This window comes from Ciona robusta, chromosome 9 (genome assembly GCF_009617815.1).
Source record: "Ciona robusta chromosome 9, ASM961781v2".
Taxonomy (NCBI): domain Eukaryota; kingdom Metazoa; phylum Chordata; class Ascidiacea; order Phlebobranchia; family Cionidae; genus Ciona; species Ciona robusta.
In genome coordinates, this window is record NC_143243.1 from 6,910,257 (window position 1) to 6,933,583 (window position 23,327).

Here is a 23,327-nt window from a genome sequence, read left to right on the forward strand (position 1 = left end):
CCACATTTAGGCGCATTAGAAGTATTCCGATAACATAACCTGTACTCTTTGATTTATTGTTGTTAAAATTTTCGAAATTTCCCCATCGTTTGGGTTTTCCGACTTATAGAATAAGAATACATTACATTAGCAGCAGTTTGGTCAACCGCAAAAACCATCGTTGCTAAATCTAGTAATATTTGGCGTTTTATAAATTTAAGAATTTCCTTCCCAACCTATTTGAACGACTATATCCGACCCACTGCACTGGCGTAATTATACATTGATATAAGAATCTATAAATAATGGAAAATTGTTTACGACGCTTTCCAAGGGCGCTATTTTTGCTTGCGCTATTGTTCCCGCCATTTTCGGCACTTTTCGGATGCGATCGGATCCGAGAGGAGAGAAGGCGCGTTCAGCTTCATTGGACGGTGACTGGAGTACTGAAATAGAAGCGGACCCAAAATACTCAGGTTATATTCGGCCAGCGTCTTTTCTTCCAACCGGCACGCGTAACTACAACATCGGCGTGTGGAAATAGCCTCAATAACTCGTTATGTTTCCGTTTCACTGCTGTAAACAAACCTATGGGATTTACTTTTCCAACGTTTTATTCGACTATACTTCTTGGCGAGTTATTTTGTTTTAAATAGGTTTAAAATAGATTTAAAATTTGCTGAATTTATTTTGCAGCTGCAGCACGCGATAAATTTTAATCTTTAACGGGACGGTTAAACTTTTTAATTTTTTTAAAGTTTGGAAAGTATGAATTATTCTTATCCTATAACTTGTAGCATAAATAATATGCTATTCAGTAATATGCGTAAAACGCCTAATTAATAATATTATTTGGCTCCGGACCTTTATGGCAGTCTGCTTTTACTTGCCCTTTAAATTTGCACTTACATATTCTTTGGGCTTCTCCACTTACTCTTAATCTATACTCATTCGTTCAGCTATCGAATTCTGACGCAGGCTTTGACGCAAGCACTGTATCCTTCTTGAGCTTACGACGTATTCGACGTCCTGACGCAAAGCGTGGGATCGTTTTATACGGGCGCGCGTATTTGGGCGAGAACAAGATTAGAAAAAGGCAACGACGTCACGGCTTATCCGCAACCCCGGTCTTACACAAGCTGAGCTATTTCGGAGCGGTTGGGCTTGGAATATTATTTTGGGGTTTGTTGATTCTGCGCGTCTATTATCGAATAACGTCCCTTTATCATTTTCTACGCAGTGACCACACACATCTCGCCATCTCAAACAAAAGGCCGTTTTGGTGCCGCGAATAAACGATTCTGACGTACGAGTTCATTCATGTTTTCAGCGCGTGTTTCAAAGCAGCAAAATGTGGCTTTCTCAAACAACTTTTACGTCACGATGACGTGGAGTTGCAGATACGAGCAAATAGTCCGATTAGTCGATCAAAAAGGTGTTAATGATTTTCTTTAACTGAATTGAAAGTCAAACACCGGTGGTATTTGAGAAGGAAATTTTAGACATTCTTTAGGAAATGGTACGAATGTTTATTCCAGCTGATGTGTTGTGGCACGAAACTAACAAACTGCATGTACAACTTATGTTCAAAGCTGTAGGATACAACTTGAATGCGTTCAGAGTATCGCGGTGCTTCCCCAATAAAACCCCAACATGAAATTCTGCGGCAGTTCTTTGCATTAGGATAAAAAGTCGGTGATATTCTGGTGGAATTTTTATTTTTGGCCGTTAAAATAAACCAAAATCGTTACTAACATTTTATCTACCCCGATAATGTATCATTCGCTAAGGTTAAAAATAGCGAAAATAGACTTCTATTGAATCTGAAATCGCCCAAAACGAAAACAGTGTATAAACACAATTCTCCTAAATGTTATCGAGTTACCCCAGGTCGGTAAACGAACCCCAGGTTTCCACGGATAAAAAAGAGAAAACGGGGAGCGGAACGTCAACGGTTTTTCATATAGCTTGTCGGAATGTCGTTACGCCATTTCTTTCACCAAGGCCCGAACTAATGTTGCCAGTTCAAAAGTGCTAGGAAAAAAAGCCATGAAATTTATGTTCAAAATTAATTATTTTATCCGCGTTTTCATTTGTCCAATATTTTTCTGAGCCGATTTCGTTTGACAGGTCTTGTATTTTCTGTTTGGTGTGGTGCAACCAAATTAGCTTAATTAAACAACCTGTCCTCAAGCCACACCGCCATGCATAATTAACGAGCGATTAACTTTGGCATCACTGGCATCGACGTCGGCCTTACGTCGTGCGTCACGACGCATAATTTGACTTTTCCGCCACGTTTTTAAACTCGATGACTCCCGAAATGGATCCGATCTCCCCCGATTTAGGTTCGGCTGTCCGAAGCCTATTTTTGGAAGATTTCCTCTCGCGCTACGTCATGTACGTATAAACAACGACGTCGAAAGAGAACGGGCAAAGGGTAAATACGTTTTTTCTCTCTCTCTACAAGCGAGAGAGAATTCCTTACTCTCAGGATATATCGATTCACGTTTTTACTAATCTGCGACGCATTCTATATGGACTTCGGGTCATTTATTTTTATACGCGTCGTTACTAATTACAGCTCTGCTAGCAGATCATCGAATTCAGGTGTTTTGATGTCTAGATATTTAAATCTGACCTAAAAATTACCTGTCAATGTGCTTTCCGCCTTACAAATTGCTAATATATTTACGCTATTTATGTGGTCGAAAATGAGTGCAACCTTGGGACAAATTACTCGAATTTGTAAAAGCTTGTGAAATTAATTTTATTGGGCGTGGGTATGGCGTGATTTAAAAACTGACTCCAAATTTTCCCTCCAGGTTCGCTATCTGGCCCATTGATAGCGGAGCGCGTGAAATTCACGTTCAGCGTACTTATGTAACATGATTAATTTTTAATAAGATCCCAAATAGAACGACCGAATTAGGTGTTCACGATCACCTTTAGTTTAGAATGCCATGCTCCGTTAAGAAGAACTTCAAAATAAATTTGACAAAAAATGTAAGAACTATTTTTTTTTATTGGCTCTGCGCATCCGATAACCCGTCTCTGTTTTTGTCGTATTCCAGTGGGCAAATTCTTATTTTTTAAAACAATTAAAACATTTCAAGTAAAAGTGTGCTATTTGGTTTGCAATGGTGGAATACCTCTGTTATAGGTTAACTTTGCTGCTAGAATTAAGTTATCTATGTTCTTTGGCGGAACAGCTTGAATTACGAACGATGCGAGAGAAGGTTTTGTTACTTTGTATTCGTTGCACCGATTTGATGCTTATTTTTTTAATATTAAATCATAGTTACTGACTTAATATTTAGCAAATAATACGTTAAGTTAGCTAATACCAAATATAATGGCTGACTCAACTGCTGAAGCGACTTCTAGTCTAACGCCGAGACCGTTGCCCAGGCGAGCGTTGCCACCTTTAACTTCTGGTGAGGCAGCTTCTACTACAAGGTTAGAAAACATTGTAACTCAAGTTAAGAAGAGCGATAAGTTCGTATCATACTTACCAATATTAAATTAAACTTTTATCGTTTTGCTGATATTTGGAATTGGTCGTTTTGTTTGGTATATAATATATGTCTATCAGCAGGAGTTAGCCAAGCTAGTGTTTATTTTAAATTTATTAACCAAGTTTTATTAATGGTTTTTTACATTTTATAGCATGGTGGAAAGTTTAAATGAGAAACCAACTTCAGAAAATGTAACTCCAAAAAAGAAGCGCAGAAAAAGGTTTTTTGAAATTTTTACGAGTCTAAATTTGTAAATTACGTATTTATAACTGATGAAAAATATGTTATCTGAAGGCAAAATATTTCTGCAAGTGAAACGCCAACTGAAAGTCCATCTCGTAGCTTACCCCCTATCTCAGCTGCTGCAACAACACAAGGTAACTAATAACAATGCTAGCTTACTATACAATCTATTGTTCAGTGTTTAGTTCTCTATTCAATACTGCTGTTTAAAACCTTAACACAAAAAATTTGAGAAGCTGCACTAGTAAAATACTTTAGATGAAAATTCGTCTAAATAAAAGTTAAAAAATATCCTTTGCGCAAAAAACAAAACTTTCCAATCTGGAAAATCTTGTACAGTTTGTTTTTAAAATGTGCACTTATGTGTACTACACAACATTTTCTTTTGTGTAAACATACAGATACACTAAACCCAAACACTTCAAATACTTCAACTGCTTCGAAAACTGCTCGTGCTCGACGGCGACAAGGGAACCGAAAACCTCGAAAGACGTAAGTTTTGTGTAGTAGTGTGAATCTTTAATTTTGGCCTAATAAAATACCATTTACATTAAACTGGGGGCATTCGTATCAATTATTTTACTTCACCTGATTATAAGGAATCTATACATGTTGCCATGTCTTAGTGTTACTGGTCCCAAATGGGCTAGTCAGAACAAAAATATTTTAAATACAGTATTAAATTATTGGTGTATGTACATTTAATTATCTTAACACCTTTACTGTTCCCTAGTCCTTCTCCTGAAGTGATAACCAATGGTCAAGCGATAACAAACATGGTGAATGAAGAAGATGTGGTTGCCGTTGAACATATTGAAGACATGGTTTCAATGTCAACATTACCCGGAATACCTGGTGCTGGTGGGGCCAACAGCCAAACACAAGATCGGGTTTATGTACAAACCACATGTAAGCTTCATATGTTAATACAATACATTATTTTAAATGCGTTTAAATGATCATTTGTTTTGTCAATTTGTTTTAAGTAAAAGCTGGTATTCTGGTTCACAAGCAGTATGTATGAACAAGTTTTCGCAAGCCAAAATGTTTTCAGTATAGCTTGATTAAGTGTTATAGTATAAAGTATTATACACACATTTAATAAACTGCTTCATATTTGCTGTCAAATCATCAAACGTCAATATTCAATATCACATTTGGACAGCCGGCTTTAAAAGTCACACTGATGATTGGCTTGCATCAAGAATGAACAAAGCTAACCAGAGATCCGACACAGAAGATGCATCACATGTTACAGGATCAGAGGAGGTTGCTCTAAGCTTCCATCGAGCTTTCCTTTTCTTGACGTTTCTGCTCCATGGTTTGCTTGCTGGATTGACAGTTATGCAGGTGAAGTTTCTAATGGTTAGCTTTCAGTTCAGTGGGCATGGGAGTGCGCTCCACTCTAGTTTAGAGAGAGTAGACGAGACTAGAGGGTATAGGTTCAAGGTCAAGCTTGATATTGACACACACTAGAATGGCTACAGATTTTGTGCGAAAGACAAAAACATGAACTGTCTCCTTCAAAAAATTTAAAAAGTTATTTAAACCTGTAACAAAGTATGTTGGATTAGATAATATTAAATGAATGTTACAGATGTCCATAGCTTTCGTTCTACGTGGACCAGGAGATGACAACTTTTTCGAACAATATCGTATTCTTGCCCAACCTATTCAATCTACTTTCTATATCCTCATCACCCTTTGCTTAGTAGCAGCCATGGACAGGTAAGTCTGTGATAGTGTTAGTGGATTGTTATTGTAATACAACTTATTATGTATTTTTTGTGTGTATTTTATTCAACTATACAATATCATAATAAAAGCTGGACCTTTCTACTGTTTATAAGTAATTGGGGTTATGCACGCTTCACATATATATAACAATTACGTCACACTGGTGAAAAATACCGGTTGTATAAAACCCCCTAATTTTGGTGTCCATCTTTTTAATGTATTTTCGGTAAAAGATTCCCCACTACCTGCTACATGTTTGTGCTTAGTCCTTCCTATATTTGGTTAGCTAGTTTGATTTACTGTCTATACGTCTCTTACTTCTGTACACATGCCATGTAACTCGTTATATCTAAATATACTTCCGTGTGGTCATAGAGAAACCACTTTCTGATCATTTGCTAAATAAGTATCTATATATAGATATTGACTCCAGAATGTATTAAAACCACCTAATTTCAACAAATGGAATCTTACTTTCTTGAATTTAAAAAAATTGTGTTTTCAGATCTAATGTGGGAAAACTGGGAAGTGATTTTTTTATTAATCTCTGCAAAGTGGAAGCTACAGCCTGGACTGTCGTTGGTAATTTTTAAAAAATATATTTTAATAAGTTTACCATGTTGATAATAACTCTCTTTAAGTACTGACATTTTTATTTCGAATATAAAGTGTAAGATGTACAGTACACCTTTAGCACTTAATTTTCCATATTTCCTAATCATTATTTCAACAACTAAGTGCGTGTAAAATTATTGTGTTAACTCCGCATTAAATTTCTGGTGTAAAAAAATGCAGAATTTGTTGTAATACTCCTTTCTCATAAACACTTCGAACGCATTTTACAAAAAGCTCTTTATTTCAAACAAATCAACAACATTTTGCTACTTATTTTTCAGTCTACTTTATTGCTTTTGGCATGAACGTTGGGATTTCTGGTTTCGACTTCTGGCTTGGTAGAGGAACTATAGTGGCAACCACGGTAACAGGCGGCACCAACTCTACGACGTTAAACTTTGATGATCTCAATGCAACTTCAACATCGTAGGTTGAAATAAAAGTTAAAAATACTAATTCAACCATTTTATGTTCTGATAGTGAGAGTAAGTTCCTATAGCCTGGCACTCCATACGACCTAGGATTTAGGGAAGAGTTGGTCCATTACCTAAAAAAATACCGCATATTTGCGTCAATGCATTTCGTTGTGTCTGTTTAATTAAAAGAACATTCTACTAGCAAATTAATATACACATATACCTATCATTGGCTTCAAATGGAACTAAAAAAACGATGTAAAACAATATAGAAGTAACAGTAAATCGATTTCGTATTGCGTATTTCAGATCTTTAACTACATGGACAGTTCTCAACGTACTGCGATGTGTATTTGTCGTCATCGGGTGGCTTCTCATCGCACTATCCCCAAACACAGACGCAACTCTAGCACGTGAGTCTGTTGAATCTGTATATAGATTAGTATTTGATGGTATGACTTCTACCTCGATTTGGCATTATAGTTTATTTTTTTGGTTTCTGGGGAAAAATCTCCATAAAAAGATGTATAGGATTAAGACGGATAGTGAAAGCTATTCCTGCACTTTCTATTTTCGCAATATTACCCTATAAAACGAAAGCGGTGGTTGATGACTCTCACATGGCATGTCAATCTGGCTAAGCAAGCAGTTTGTATTTGCACAGGTGACGTATTTAGCCTTCTAAGCCAACGTTGATTCAGCGTGAATATGTGCGTGCCTGACCGCAAGGTCGACGCCCCGCGTCTGAAGCCATTATAATAACATCGATTTTTGCGTAAATGACGTAACAGCGGTTTCTGGCGTTCACTCTTCCCCTACGTTATACGCAATATATTTGTAGTTGTTGTATTTCACTCGGCATTAAACATCAACCGCGTGGTTTCCTTTTCTAACTAACGACCAATATAACACATGACAGTGTACAGGTTTGTTGGTTAAAGCCTCAATTAGAAACGACATTCCCCGATTATATAACTTGCCTATTGTTGTAGGTTAATAAAACACAATTACTTGCATTTTATGAGATATTTAAAGAAAATCTATTACAAGGAAGAAAAACAAAAATAAAACCGGTATTTATACAAACTGCATTTTCGTAGAAAGTAATTAATGCACGTTTCTATATTCAGCTAATGTACAACCGCTAACGTCTACGATTAAGTTCATTATTCTTTGGGTTCACAAGTATAGAGTAAACTAACGTTCTTTCCTGAAATGTACTTGCTCCTTAAAGTTCACAAAAATCCACAATTGACAAAACTTCACGTTGATTATTTCTTTTAGCGGCAACGGCGTAACAACAACACGGGAGTGGCCAGCACTCATAGACCGGTAAAACGTATCATGGTATGCCGTCTGGACTATGCTGATGGAAAACACATGCGCAGGTCATTCTCGCGTTCACACTATTGAATGTTCAAGCTCTAGTTAAGCAAATCACATTTAATTCATTTCGAACTTCTGCTGTCAACAACTATCTTTCTGCTTCGTCGATGACGTAAGATTTTGTTCTTGTGAGCATGCGCCGCAATGTATGACGTCACAATCCATAACAGCTGACTTGTGTAGTATGGCAACCCCATGACGTTGGCCAGTCACGCTTAGCATTACAGCTTATAGTTAGCAGGCAGTCCTATATACCGCTAGTCATGTCGTGGAAATATTTGGACGATGTTCTTCTTCGTCTCAGTAAGAACTCGACTCTGCTCGGGAAATATTGGATTGCGACTGTTTTGCTTCTGAGGTAACTCGTGTTTCGGCGTTAACACTCGTCGTATTACCTTTTAAAAAGTTTCAGTCTGGTTGTTGGGGAAATGAGGCAATTCTGGGCTAAATCCTGGGTCAGCGATTAAGGACTTCTTCAATACAACTGTTTAGAAAAGTTTCTTGTCCCATCTATGTAGCTTTGTGGTTGATTATATTGTTTTGGATTTTCCATAATGAACTGCGGTTTGTTTTCCTTGTTGTAGACTTGTGGTGTTGACGGTGTTTGGTGAAAGTGTTTGGAGCGACGAACAACGAGAGTTTACATGCAACACTAAACAACCTGGTTGCGAAAATGTAAGTTAAGCGCATCAGGTTTTGCGGGAATTCTATATTTCGGTGGAGTTTTATTACAACACCATATGCGTTTAACCATCTTACTGCATGTTATGTGCATGGTCAATTAGGCATTTTCACGCCATACGTATGTCTGATCGACGCCTTCATGCAAAGACCTTGTGTAAAGCTTGAATCTTTCCTTTCACTTTTTCATCTCTCATTAAGTTCTAAACTTTTCTTCCCTGTTTTTTTTTTGATCGAAAGATAAAACAACGACTTAAAAAAAGATTACTGATATTACCCACAACTACACTATTTACACACATATTTCAACGATTTCTTTCACATTTCCCACCCACGACTCAGGTGTGTTTTAATACATTTGCCCCTGTTTCAAATGTTCGAATGTGGGGGTTGCAGATTCTTGCTGTCTCTGTTCCTGGAGCTTTATACTTTGTCTACGTCATGCACGTGGTAAGTGTAAGTAATCTAAGCATGATCTCAACATGCAGTTCCAGGTGTTCCAAACACTTTTATATTTTCATTCTATTGTACGTAGGAGAGGTCCACAGTGTGGCACGCTCTCCTGTTGGGCCAGAATTAATTTGCGAATTATTCTAGTACTCAAAGTGCTACTACGTGAACCTCGCAAGAAGAGATATTTTAATTACTTAATAAGCTTGGTGTCCGGAAAGACTTTTTAGTTATTAAATAACCTACTTTTCCAATGTGATCATCAAGTTTTGAAAAGTCTTTAAAGTCTGTTGCACTTTCGAAATTTATGATCTGTATAAATCTTAACTTTCTTTTCAACTTCTATATACTGCCTCCCCATTCTCCCCTTCTTCTTAGGTTTCCCGAAGAAAACTTTCTGGTGATGACATTTTTCTGGAAAACGACAAAGTCAAAACATCCGATCTTTCCACAGCCGCAAACGAACGTAATTTTATATTCTAGTTGTACTACGTTATAAATCGACGTAACTCTTCTTTCTTTTCCTTACTGATAACGTCTAACCATTTGACTTTGTGCTACCTCCTATGTAACAGAACGAGTAACATATGAGTTTATAAACCGGTATTTAGGAGTCCGCACAGCGAACAAAAGGTGGAAAGTACTTACAAACCATGTTATACCATCTGAGCTCCATAAAACGAGAGGACAATGCATTTGGCGGCTCTACCTGCTGCAGATATTCAGTCGAATGCTTATCGAATGCGTTTTTATAATGCTGCAGTACACCGTTTACTTCTACAGGTATACTCCTGGTTTTCCTTTTTGTTGTTTTTTTGGTAAAAAAAGCTCTAAAAGTTTAGATTTCAAGCTTATAGTATCCATATATACCGATGACCTGCTTGCCTGACCAATTTACCTCAAAGTTTAAATTCCAAAAGTTCGTTCCTAACTATTATCCTCTTCCCTTCAACGAAGATGGACAGTACCTCAGGTGTTCCGGTGCCAAGTTTGGCCATGCCCACACACCGTGGATTGCTTCATTAGTCGACCACAGGAGAAAACCGTTTTCTTTCGCTACATGTACGTCATTTCCGCCTTCTCGATTCTTCTCAGCATCGGGGAGTTGTTATACATCGGCTGGATTGGCGCAAGGTGAAAATTCCACCATATTGTCTAAATTGTTTCCTTTCTCTTTTTAATTCTTACTCTTTTACTTCTATTCTATATGGGCGAGGTCTTTGTGAGGAACATTGTGAATTAGGCTAGACTTGGTCCATTACTCGACACTCTTTCCCTGTCCTCCTTTAACCCTGTCCTCCTTTCCTTCCTCCCATCAACAGACGAGCTTGCAGTCATAGGAAAGGCACCAAGCTCACGGGAAAGCCCCTTCACCCTAAATACATTGACGAATGGAGAACTCGTGATATCAAAGTGATGCCTCGAGGTGCTTTATTGGATCGTGTTTCTTCATCAGAATGCAGCGAGTCGCAACCCCCAACACCCATATCTAAACATGAGGATTACGTCGATATGCAATCCAACAACCTCATCAGTTATTTGTAGAAACCCTTTCTCATTATTCTGCATGTTGTTTTGTTCACTAGTTCGTACAAACTTAACGAAAATACACACGGGATTCTATTTCGATTGTGGCAAGTAATTTTCCTCTTTCCATTCTCAAACGAGTCATATTTTGTCCAACGTATAAATTAAAAGCATTGGAAATAAGTCGTGCGCATCGCACAGAACAGGATTACATATTAAAAGACACAGTGACGTGGGTACATGTTGATTTAGTTTCCTTTGAGATTATGGGCTTAATTGGTATATCTGTATTGTATAGTGTTCGGGATGATTCGGCAATTTTCGTTTTTTATTCGGAAAATTTCGTCAACGTTTGGAAATACGTATTAATCCAACAAAAGCTGGATAAATTATTCCCACTTCTCCCAGCCAAATAAATATTCTGTGGTCGATAAATCTATAATGGTTACATAACCATTTTTCATTATAATAGAAATTTAAGGTAATCCCAAAATCGTTACAAAGGACTCTGAACGACCGCATGTTGTTGAGTTCTTGTGCAATACGTTTGCCAGTATGCCGATATATACGTTTACGCCTTTGTTATATATAGTCGTGTGGGGGAAGATGGGACACCTTTAGCACATAATATCCAAACACCCTGTCCATGTTTTAAACAAATAATAACGGTCTATTAGAGTCGTGCGGATACGGTTTTATATTTCTTTGAATGTTTTTTGTTTACTGCCATGCGGGACGAGAAAATAGTATAAAAAGGTGTCCCATCCTACTATAATTCAAATATTGCGAGCAGCCAACCACTATCCCAACACTTAATTATTGCGACCAAGTTAACTGGTGTCGACCATCAGCGATTTTTCTTCCGTTTATGGCTCGCTCTTGGCACAACAAGCAAATCGTGGTTGGTCCTATGATGCGTCTTTTTTTGTCTTTGCTTCGACGGCGACGCCCGTATAACGTTAACAGATGGTACTTTGCTATGTTGTGGGCGGCAGTCATCTTTGCTCTTGTGCTTTGCGAGAATCTCAGTCCCGCTCAACGATCGCCTGAAGCATCGTTGGGTAACCCTCTGTTTCTGTGGTGACGTAATTTCAACAACTAGAAGATCATCTGCACAATCAGAACGATTGGAGTCGACACATGTCATCACATTTTCGCCCTTTGTGTTTGCCGGGATATGTGGGATCCTATGAATAAATGTAACTTGTTTTATCCTTTTGTGGCGCAGTTGTTAAAACGACAGTTGTTAAAATTATAACAAGACGTTTTAGGAACACCTTGGTCCGCTTACGTTGAATGTATGTTATATGTATATATGTGTTACTGTGTGGGTGATTATAACTATCACTGAACAAAGTTACCTCTCGTTTCCTCCTTCCCCAAGCAAAGATGTCAACAGACCACCTTGTACATTCGCTGCTTTCTCAGCGAGATGATACAAACTACCTGCGTCACGGATCCACTGCTCTTCGTTCCAATGCATCGCGCGCGCCAACCGGCGGCCAATTCGAATGCAAAATTCGTTGACAGGATGCGTCTGAAAAATCGAGTGTTTCTCGAGTTTGGGCCCTCACAAGCGAGTTTGACTCAATTTAAAATGTTTGTGCAAGTTTTTATTGTATAAATGTGAGGTGCGATACTTGGGGCACGCAACGGAATCTGGTATTTATGCCATTGACCATTTTAGGTAATACATAATGTTCTCCTAATGTCATTAACTATTAGCTTCGTGCATTTGATTCATTCTATAAAGAATCCCATGTCACATCATTGCAATATAACGTCAACGCCACATGACGTCATCACCATATGACGTCACTCACTTTTTTCTGCCATCCCATCACCTCCTTGTCTTCCTTCCTCATTGCTGGCATCGCAGTCTTCCTGATCACGATGGCAGTCTCCCGCATTCCACAGAAACTTGCCCACTCGTCAGCTTGCAACCCGCGTCCCCAATCTCGCTTCGTAACATCCGCACCTAACGATAAAATGCCAAGCATCATTCACTTTTATGACAGGACCACATTCGTACAGATTTGTCCAAATTACCCATATGCTCGGGTAATTCATGAATGCTTACGTACTAGTAATACAGCTTTACGATGCTTCTTTTATTTTGTAGATATTATGCTACGTCAATCAGCATTTATTTACAAAAACATGAATTTAAACTGTACTGAGATTTTAGGTACTCGCAAATAAGGTTGACAGCGGTTATTATAAAGACGTTGAGTATGACATCCACTGCCGTATTTAAATGTTCCAAGCGTCAATGAAATTCTATAAATATACCTGCTATAATAAGTCTCTTGGCGCAATTGGTTTTCCCATGCAGTGCCGCCTTCATTAGTGCAGTAAACCCGTTGTTATTCTCCGCATCGACTGTGATTTCGCCGTGTAGGAAAAACAGCAAGTAGCTCACAATGCTGTCGAAGCCTAGGCGAAGAAATACCTTTTTTAATCCAGTTGAGCCGTTAAAAGATTATTAATTATGCCTGGTAGCAGAAGTAACAGAATAATTAAAGTTATGCTATGTATAACCTGCTTGTGCTGCGTGCATAAGCGCTGTGTTTCCTTCGCTGTCCTGTTCGTTCACGTCGACTTCTGCCATCTGCAATAAATTCTGAACCACCAACAAGTTTCCCGTAGCGCATGCCGAAATTAGTTGTGTCTAAATCGAAACAAATATAGTAGGGTGGGGAGACACCTTTAGCTCACATTTCTGGCACTTCGTGTTTGTTTTCAATTAAATGCACTTGGGAAACAGTCGTTTCTATGATGAAGTCGAATCAAACGTTTGTAAATTGAATTAGAATTGCCGCTGGAGAATCAATAGCACGAGTTCTCGATTATAAGTTTATATTTTTTATAAAACAGAATCGTTTTTTTAATGTACTTATTAGTCACTTGTATACAAGCGTTATGTTTGTTGTAAAAACGGGATATCTTGTGCACGCGGTTAGAGAGCTTTTTATTCAATAACTTTGTACGTAGTCCAACACACGAACGATCAGATTGTACCATCTTGTCAATGCTCATCAACGAATCAAAACCAGTTCCCTCGCCTTCATAGTGTTTATATGCAGATATATGCTTATGCGCAACGAATAAAGAATTAAATTACCATACTGTCCAAACACGTATGTTTGTTTGTAGTGTATGCATACGTGTGGAAATATTTGCATATGATGCATATTATAGTTTTAATACAACCCGACCAATTATATCTCTTCATTTACATGTACGCTAAACGACCGCCATTGCCCCTAATTCGGAATGCATTGTCCGCTTTAAGGCGTGCAATTAACCGAGACATAAATTTTTAAACACCCTCTAAATCGACCGTTTTACGAAAGTCGTTCGACAATTACTCCAATGCTAACCAACGCATGATTACGGTTGTGTTCACAATGCTTCGAACAGTTGGTTTCGTTTTGTGTCCGCTTGGACGTATATGTTGTACTGCGGGGTAAGATGGGACACCTTTAGCAGATAAGATACAAATACATCCTGAACGTGTTTTAACCAGCAACGGGCCATGGGGGTCGTGAGGATAGGGTTTTATAATTCTTTGAATATTCTTTTTTATTACCAAATGGGGCGAGGAAAAAAAAGGTGTCCTATCTTTTCTTACCATGCTATATGTATGATTCTCCACCAAATCTACGTTATTTAAATTGTTGCAATCTTGATCAGCGATAAATTCTGTTTACATCATTGGGCTTACAATCATATCGTATCTATAAGACTTAGCAGCAGCGGGCAGAATGATTACAATGACGCAGCGTAACCGCACAGATGTTTAACGTTCAATTTAGCGGGATGTTGTTTAAGTGGATGTCCTTACATTTACGGGAGGATTTTCCACGCCAACGATTAAAGTTAATCACCCCAAAAGAAGTTTTCTGGTTATCGCGTTCTTGTATTTCCTACATTCTACATGACTTGTGCGAAAAAAAACGAATCAATTATTGGAACGTGGCCAAAGCTAAAGTTTAAAACACAAGGTCTTTGTACTTACTTTCTGTGAACTTTCGTTTGGCCCAGCAACCTTGGGCAGGGAGAATCGCAATAGTGACATCACGCAGTTCCCGTCCCTGTCAAAACCATGATCGATTTTTATAGCTAATACATTAGCCACACTTGCATATATGATAAACCACATATGGACCGTGTTACGTAATTGCTTGTTGCGCTGAATATCCACCCGCACAAATGGTTGTAAATATATCTGAATATTTCACTTACTATATACATGTTCTATGCGTGCTTGTAACATTAATAATTTAAATATGACGAGCCTATATATCATAATTCAAACTAAACTTAACAAACAGTAGCACTACTTTTTATTAATTCGACATTCTGTTTATAGGATATTCATGCAATTTCTGTTAAAAATCTTTTTTTTTTGAATTTGGTTAGAGTATCTAAAATGCATTATAAAATTAGGTATATACTCGTATATGCAGTCTTTACCATACCAATATACCTTTTCCCGTTTATCTATACCATCATATATTTTTGTTCTGTGTTGCTTTATGTTATCTAACTAGTGACATTATAACTTTTGCAGTATTTGCAAATAGGTTAGAACTAAGTTCACGCTGTTATCGATAAAATGATGTATTATATTTACACCGATGTTGCAATGATAGCGAGCTTTTGCATTTATATCGCGCGTTCGTAACCAATTTAATAATTTTCATAATACACAATGTAAATTACTTCGCTAATACTCCCAAGTCCTGAAGCGTCTCGGTTTCATTTTTCCCAGATATTTGTTCTTCTTCTTCGTTTTCATTGTCGTACTTTTTACTTTCCAACTCCTTTCCCATAATATCACAAAACGCATCCAGTTTTATATTAGCAGTTAGTTTCAAATTTACCAAAATCCGCTACTTCTCTGGGCTAAATTAAAGACACATGAATCTACAACCAACAACCGCCCTCCCTGCTTTACCAAACCATTGTCTGCAATGACACCTCGCATATGTCGCGACCTTGCTCGTCTGTGACGTCATAATCGGTTTACTTGCATGGTTACATCGCGTAATGTACAGATGATAATTCCCAGCCTTATTGATCTAGCTATAAGACGACAGCTTCGTAGCCATAGTACATTACTCATAGCGATCTAGCAACGTATAACTTTAAATATGTTTCTTTGCAGAACTTTTTGCGCCAAGCAGCGAAGAGCAACAACAGCAGTAAAGGGAAGATAAGATCACTCGTTACCACAACGTACCATATCCCCAACCACACGAGATTGCGGTTTGAATTTTATTGATCGATTCTACATAAAGTCTATTAAATGCCATTCAATTCACCGTAAGCCTCATTGAACAATATTCTTCTTGGTCAGGTTTTCTAGCTGTTGCTAATGGCGTTATTGGGTAAATAAGACCAAAATTACACCCGCAAGACGATGCTGTTGCGTAGTCACTTTAAATTTCAACGAAACAGAGTTTTTTTTACCAGAAAACTGATTAATCAGTGTTGCAATTTACCAAAGACATAAATTATTTTTTGACATGTAGAGTTACAATACCGTTTCTATTTGATTTAAAAAAAATCGTCTTTCCGCTATTACCTGGCCCGTTATTCCCCGACTAACCTACAGTATTCACCGAAAGCAGTATATACGTGATTATGTTACATCAGTAACGCCATCTGTTCCATTTACCTCCAACAGGAAGTTAACGATTTTAGTCTTTTCTGTACATTTTCATAATCACGTGATGTACTCACCCACTAAGTCGCATGCTACAGCTACGTGACTTGTAGCATGATTTTTTGCTGCGATTTCTCGAAACATTAGTCTACATTGTACAACGTATTTTATTTTACCAAAATTTATAAAAAACTTTACTTTTCAATCTGCTTAATGAACGTCTTTTACCTCGAATGGTCAGTATTAGCAATGTACTTGCGTTAACAACTATAGTAACCGCAATCTTTCGGAGTAAGCATGAACTATAGTGTTGCTGGTTACGTAATCTTCCGCTTTTCTAAGACGTAATTTGTCAGATGCGACAAATTCAAGTTGTCCTAATGATGTTTTGTGAGGAACGGCACGTCCTTGCCATAGACTAAACAAACAACACTAAGGGTCAGTTTCTTGGAGCATTTTGAACGTGTATGTATGACGTCATCAGCGTGACTTCATCGCCGGACCTCGTCAGTTTATTCCGTAATGCGGTAGCTCGCCGTGGGTATAATGGCAGCTAATTTGGCCCATTATCAGTGATTACCCACTAATTAGGGCGGGATTAGGAGTCGAACCAAACAGCCGATGGAGCGTACGAAGGTGAGAGCTACATCGAGCTCGCTTTCGTCATCGCTCGGTCGAAATTTTGCCACTAATTCACGCGTCGGTTCGGTGTCAAGCCGCGAGAGCGTTATTGGAAGCGACGTGGGCGCGATAAAATGGCCAGCCTGCTTCATTCTGCCACCATACCCACCCGCCAGCAGCCTTGGTACTGTTTAAAAGATCCGGACTGCCGAAAGAGCCAAACACTTTGCTGGTGGAATGGTGTGGACGACATCAGGCAAAGATATGTCTTGTAGAAACAGAACCTTGTATATCGAGATTTGAATTAACGGGTGTGGCAAAGAAATGAACAGAGATATACGGCCAAGCTGGTAGTATGCAGGGCAGTTGTGTCAAGACGTTCTTAAGGCATTATTATGCGTGCGTGGCAGGTACAGCAATTATTACGAGGCCGGAGTTCTGAGTTTGCATAACGGACGCGTGCCAAGTGCAAATTTGTTATCAGGTAGATTAGTTCTTTTTCACGCCCCCCCCCTAGTTGTTGCAGGAAGTTGTAGAAGCGCCAGGCTCGGCACCGAGACACACTTCATTAAACGGAAAGGCGGCGTTTCTGAGTGATAAGTTTGTTGCAAGTACACTGTATAGGCGGTTTCCAATGAAATTTGATACATGTGTTGTCTTATCAAATGGCACGCGATATATAGCCGCACAGGAACCCGTTATAACTAATGCTCGCGTATGAGTTATGATGTGATTAATGCAATCAAACAGTAGATCTTGATTTCCCGACCTCACCTCTTTGAAAGTCGCGCCCACAGTTGACTCGCGACGGGTTAGTACGTTTCTGACGTCATACATGGCACTTGATTCACGTAATGAGAGGAAGGCCCATCAAAATGTCACAATGATTACGGCTGAATGAAAGCAAGTATAAAGCACTTGTAGACATTCGCATATAAAGGCATGGTAGATCGTTCATAATGGTCGTTTATTTGGCCGCTGTAGTATTTCAGGACCACGACGTAACCGTGGAGTAAAATTAAAGTTTAAGCTCGTTTAATGCGGAGGTAGCAATTATCGGTTATTTCTTACAGTTCACATGTTACAGGCGTGAACCCAGCATCGCACCCAAGAAAGAGCGTTAATTTTAGCAGCTTGTATATACGATCTGTAATTGTCACCTTTTGCAATCTGAACGTGGGAGATTACTACACGCCAAGCTGCAACTATCTACGTCACAGGTCACGTGCTCAAACAACCAGCGTGCGTCCAGGTCCGGAAAAAAATTAACTTCGTCCTGGAATCAACTAAAAGGCGAGAAACGGAAATACATTATTCAGATCGTGATTTACGTTGAGTCGAAATAACAGCAACAAGGATTTGAAGAATAAGACATTGAATTACGGACTCATGAAAAAATCGAGCGCAGTAACGTCCTGGCTAAAGCGAATCTTCATTCTGTGCCTTCAAGTAATGCTGACCTTACAAGTTCTTTCACCCATTATGTGTGTCGAGGGTACGGGAGCTCCACGATGGTGGTAAGTGTGTGATATATTTAAAGTCGTAAATACTATAGTGTAATGAATGGAGTTCCCCGGGTTTTAAGGTAATCATCTTGTCTTAGCGGCGGAAGTGCAGCTGTTGTATCTTGCACAAATTAGATGCTAATTGCCACGCTGTTCAACGACCAAATTTCGTCGAAATTGCTAAATCTGTTAGTTTCAACGTTATTATCGCACGAGTGCCTAATATGGGCCAGCCGCGGGGAAATTGGGACATTAGTTTTATTTTGTTACGCAACAAAATACTCCGCCCACGTAACCTATATACAATTGTCAATATTCGACTACAATGAACGTAATTCTAGCTTGAAAATCTTTCCTCAATCATTTTATCTTTGCGAGATCTCGAGCATTGTAAAGTTTGGAGGCGTTGGCGGGTTAATTATCCAGGTTTAGGGGGAAACTTTTGAGCAAAGCTCCGCCGAACCGAGCTTAGGAGGTTCTAAACACGCGTGGGTAGCTCGCAGTTTAAAGCAATTACATTTGTACGACAAGCGCCCACACCTGTCACCTATGGGTAGATTTCGTAGCCTAGTTTTATCCTTATAACTTTCAACCGCGAAAGTAGGCCGCGGTAAAGGTAATAGTATTGAGGCAACTTTTGCCGGTGTAATGCGAAATTTTAAGACTTTAATTTTTGTCGCCATAACTATTAAAAGCTTACACAATACCACAAAACTAGTCGACAGGGGCAATTAGAACGCACCCAGCGGGGACAAAGCGTTTGCTCCTGAAGTAACCTGATTACGCGCCCTGCTGCCAAAATCTGCTGTGAATACACGGTAGACAAGCGAAGCAATTGATCTTTAACAAGTTGCTTTTGCAACAGAAACCGCATGCCTCAACTTTTTTGATCTGCGCGAAATACAAATAATTGACATCGACCGCGTCAGGGTTCGCGGATTCTACAACAGTCTCTTCCAGGCAAATGAATCTTAGTTTTCGGATTCATAGCCTTGGAAACATGGCAGTTCCGATAGTGCGGTGGAGGGAAAAACTTGGCCAGGGTCTTAGAAGTCAATGGTTTTGACATTCAACCCTTGTTTATTGTAAATAAAATTTAATTGGTTTCGTGACGGTTAGTCCTAATGAGACGGAACGCGAGCTGACACCGCTAGGAGTCGCGTGGTCGTGAAATGTATACGAAACGGCATCGATAAGAGTGAAGTTTTCCGTTGGATGCGAAGCCAAGCAGTCAACGATTTATCTCCATTTTGGTTCCCACTAAAAACGCTTGTTAAATTGACGTTTGAGATAACTATCTGAAAATATGTGTGCAGACGTCTCGCTGCTGTGCGAAACTTGAACGGGAATCGCAGTAAATTTTCTCGGGCAACGTCGGAACTAAAACAGATACAAGAGAAGCGCTTTAGACAATAAACGGATTGTTCCTATCTGTTTAATGTTCCCCACACAGTGTGATAACCCTCAGCGTTAGACGTAATGTTCCCACAAAAAGCATCGCTGTGACACCCACACACCATGACTCGTTCGCCCGCAACGGAAATCATGGAAATAGATTTTATCGCTTTTACTTCCGCACCCGAAATAGTCGTAAAATTGGGACAGAATGACGTGATACCCAAATTCCGCAACTAAAACTAACGGCTGCCCCACCGCTTTTTTGTTGACTCAGTAGTCAGAATGGCAGCCAGGCCTTCAAGTTAAGCCGGATCCGCCCCAATTATTAATGAACGGGCGTACCCACGCCTGCAATTCCGTCAAATTTCGAACATTATCCAAATCTGTCAAATCCAATTTGGTTCATAATCTTATGACGGAGCCCTCGCAATAGGGGAACTACCCACGTTTGTTTACATTGCGGCGTGTAACATGCCGAGACAGTTTATTTACATAACATATCTTCAAAGTAAAACGAAATGTGGCAATTTGTTCTACACATATTTTAAAGAAACATCCTTCAAGGCACTTGCGGTGGTTCATAACAAGCTAACGTATTAAGATCATTTATTACGTACATGGATATTTCTTTTCACCCTATATTTTTATTTATTTAACAGGAACATCATCCGACTACTACAATTACATCCCAGCAACTCGTAAGTTGACGTTTTACTTTTTTGTTTAATTATTGTATGAATGAATAAATGAGTGTTAAGTTTTTTTATCCATGAGTGGCTTGGCGACGACAATCCTTGTCATACGCCCCTTCTGTTTCTCCCGTAAATTAAATACATACACACATGCTCACGCCTATATGTTTTACAGAACACACTATCCAAGCTACGTTGCCGAGCCTATTATATGCACACAAGTCCCAGGATTGGGCACGAGACAACTTCGATTCTGTTCCTCAAACACCGACCTCATGCCCAGTATTGCACACGGCACGAAGATGGGAATTGACCAATGCAAGCATCAGTTCAGCGACCGGAGGTAAAGATACTTAGATAACACACACCCTGGCAATTTTCCCTCTTACGAAGCTGGATTTTAATTCTTATAAATCTTGAATTCAATACTAAATCGACAATAAACGTGATACGAATGAAGTAATTAAAAGATCAATCTACCTTTAATGTGGCTCCGCTGCTTTGACAATTGAGCGCCTTATTGTAGCGGCTTCAATCAAAATGAAATCCGGTGTACGACCGCCATTTTAATATTTTTAAACTCCTTTGTACGAACAGGTGGAATTGTCCCACGCAACCTTTACGTACCGCTCGCCCAATCCGACGACGAAACGTATTCGGGCCTGTATTGGAAAGAGGTAACTAAGCGTTTAAATAAGACATTGGCAGTAACGTGTATTTTTGACGAGTTTTGTATTTTACTAAATCGTAACTGTTACCATCAATTGAAAGATCGTATGTATCGATATATATTGTCTTTACCTAGGTGTACTATACAATATGTGATTATACTTTTACGTATTACCTTTCTGATTTAGTTTAACATACGAACAACTTTTTAGTAGCGGTTACAATAATATTTTACAAAAGTGTTTAATTTCATAATATTTCTAAATACAACTCTAAGTTTTCAAATTATTAACAAAGTTTTCTTCTGTTTCCAGCATCTAAGGAAGCAGCATTTGTTCATGCTATTAATTCCGCTGGAGTTGCCCATTCTATAACCAAAGCTTGTTCATCTGGTGATATGCGGTCGTGTGGTTGTGATGATAGAGTAAAAGGTGAGAATTTGACTTGTGCCTGCTGTTTAAATGGTCATTTTAAAGTTCTGTCATTTGTCTTTTTCTTTTTGCTATAACTTCGTGTGTTTCGTGAGTTTTTCCAACGTGTTTTTTTAATATCGGTCAATGGTTCAAAATAATTTGATCGGTTCTAACGTTCGAGATCTATTATGATTTGCGTATAAGTTAATCATCATGCACTAAAAACTAAAAACCCGTTGATAACTTTTATCGGGCGTTGGACATTTTGCGACAGACAAAATCTTAGCGCAAATACTTATTTGGTAACCATATTACTTTTAATTTAGAGAAAACCCCAGCTTTGCAAGAAATAGTTGGTGGTAAATGGTCGTGGTCGGGATGTAGTGACGACGTACAATATGGTGTTGCAGCTTCGAGGCAATTCGTTGACGCTCCTGACCAAGGAAGGGATGCGAGGGCGATCATGAATCGTCATAACAACGAAGCTGGGAGGCAGGTAGGAAAATATTACGTTTTTAATTTTTAATATAGGATGAGGAAAAGTGTGAAATTTTTTTTTATTCCATTTTCTCGTCTCATTTGGTAGTAAACAAAAAACATTCAAAGAATTATAAAACCCTATCCTCACGACACCCATAGACCGTTGTTAATTGTTTAAAATACGCTTAGAACATTCGGATATTATGTCACGTCACGTATTATACTTGGCATTGTGAAATTGTTGCATTGAAAGAAAGCGATAAAAATCCAAAAGACTTGTTTTATTCCCACTTACGATATTCATTTCTAACAGGTCCTTCTTCGCAAAATGCAAATTAAATGCAAGTGTCATGGCGTTTCTGGTAGTTGTCAGTTTCGTACGTGCCTGTGGGCGTTACCCCACTTTAACAACGTTGGAAGTGAACTCAAACAAATGTATGTCAAAGCTAAAAACATGAGGGTAGAGCGACACCTAGAGACAAGGGGGATTGCTGAATCATTGGTGCCAGGGTAAGTTGCGTGGGTTTTCCGTTTATACCTACTGTGCCTATATACATGAAGTGCTTTGAATCTTATTAGACAGTGCGCGTGTCGCTCAGAATTAAATAAATGTGCACCGATGTTGTAGCGCAGTGGTTAAAAAAACTCTCGTAGCTGAAGGATATTAAGATATGAACCAATATAACTTATTTATCTTCGCAACGACAGCCGTTATAACATGGCCATGGGTGCACTGTTTGAACGAGTTATTACGTAACTTTGAGGTCGATCAAGTAAAATGTGCAATAACTGCATCTTTAACTAATCGTTGCATCAACAGACCGACGACGTTGCGTCCGCCGACAACGAATGATTTAGTTTACTACCAAGCATCGCACGACTACTGCGAACGTGACGACAGTCTCGGCATACAAGGGACCAGCGGTCGACTCTGCAACGCCACCTCGGACGGCGTGGACAATTGCAACTTGCTTTGCTGTGGACGCGGATATACCACAGCACATAAAACTAGGGTCGAAAAGTGCAGATGCCGATTCCAATGGTGCTGCACGGTTACATGCGAAGAATGCATTGTACATTACGAAGAGCACACTTGTATTTGATAGGAGACGGAGAGAAGTTATTAGAACTCCGTCAGAAGTTCGTGATAAAAGATATACGACCGCTTCCCCAAATGCGCTGGCGCTTTTTTATTAGCGGCGAGTAGAGATATAACAGTTACTTTGCTTCAGAGTTGCAAGGATAACTGTGTACGCTGTATATGTCGTAATGTTCGCTTTTCTAAATAAACCTGAAAACCATGCATACAAGGAATGGTAGAAC

At 39.0% G+C, this 23,327-nt stretch overlaps 4 protein-coding genes across 6 annotated transcripts; 3 read left to right on the forward strand and 1 right to left on the reverse strand.

Moving 5' to 3' along the window:
* The first annotated feature begins 3,213 nt into the window (after positions 1–3,213).
* Positions 3,214–16,431, forward strand: LOC149731771 (transmembrane protein 237-like). 3 transcript variants are annotated; one of them, XM_089884315.1, is made up of 11 exons: positions 3,214–3,438; positions 3,649–3,717; positions 3,792–3,874; positions 4,142–4,232; positions 4,474–4,649; positions 4,906–5,090; positions 5,338–5,468; positions 5,983–6,059; positions 6,374–6,518; positions 6,818–6,921; positions 7,793–7,940. In XM_089884315.1, exons 1-11 carry the CDS (start codon positions 3,335–3,337, stop codon positions 7,804–7,806), a joined length of 1,179 nt encoding a protein of 392 aa, XP_089740441.1. In that variant the 5' UTR covers positions 3,214–3,334; the 3' UTR covers positions 7,807–7,940. The 3 variants fall into 3 exon arrangements, with proteins under 3 accessions (XP_089740441.1, XP_089740440.1, XP_089740439.1); XM_089884314.1 differs by lacking the exon at positions 7,793–7,940 and adding an exon at positions 7,173–7,733; XM_089884313.1 differs by lacking the exon at positions 7,793–7,940 and adding an exon at positions 15,726–16,431 and having other exon boundaries at positions 3,215–3,438.
* LOC149731772 (gap junction beta-2 protein-like) lies at positions 8,096–10,654 on the forward strand. Its single transcript, XM_089884341.1, has 7 exons — positions 8,096–8,252; positions 8,479–8,569; positions 8,918–9,025; positions 9,404–9,491; positions 9,637–9,808; positions 9,983–10,159; positions 10,348–10,654. Exons 1-7 carry the CDS (start codon positions 8,158–8,160, stop codon positions 10,568–10,570), a joined length of 954 nt encoding a protein of 317 aa, XP_089740467.1. The 5' UTR covers positions 8,096–8,157; the 3' UTR covers positions 10,571–10,654.
* On the reverse strand, positions 10,676–15,491 carry LOC149731773 (uncharacterized). The gene is made up of 7 exons (XM_089884322.1): positions 15,281–15,491; positions 14,574–14,649; positions 13,094–13,223; positions 12,845–12,988; positions 12,376–12,530; positions 11,914–12,089; positions 10,676–11,739 (listed from the first exon to the last, which is right to left on the reverse strand). The coding sequence occupies exons 1-7, from the start codon at positions 15,388–15,390 to the stop codon at positions 11,400–11,402; spliced, it is 1,131 nt and encodes a 376-aa protein (XP_089740448.1). The 5' UTR covers positions 15,391–15,491; the 3' UTR covers positions 10,676–11,399.
* Positions 16,432–16,576: 145 nt separating the features above from the next.
* Positions 16,577–23,314, forward strand: LOC149731774 (protein Wnt-3a-like). Its single transcript, XM_089884316.1, has 8 exons — positions 16,577–18,364; positions 20,410–20,448; positions 20,618–20,785; positions 21,040–21,119; positions 21,426–21,542; positions 21,851–22,020; positions 22,318–22,514; positions 22,825–23,314. Exons 1-8 carry the CDS (start codon positions 18,237–18,239, stop codon positions 23,105–23,107), a joined length of 1,182 nt encoding a protein of 393 aa, XP_089740442.1. The 5' UTR covers positions 16,577–18,236; the 3' UTR covers positions 23,108–23,314.
* The last annotated feature ends 13 nt before the right edge of the window (positions 23,315–23,327 follow it).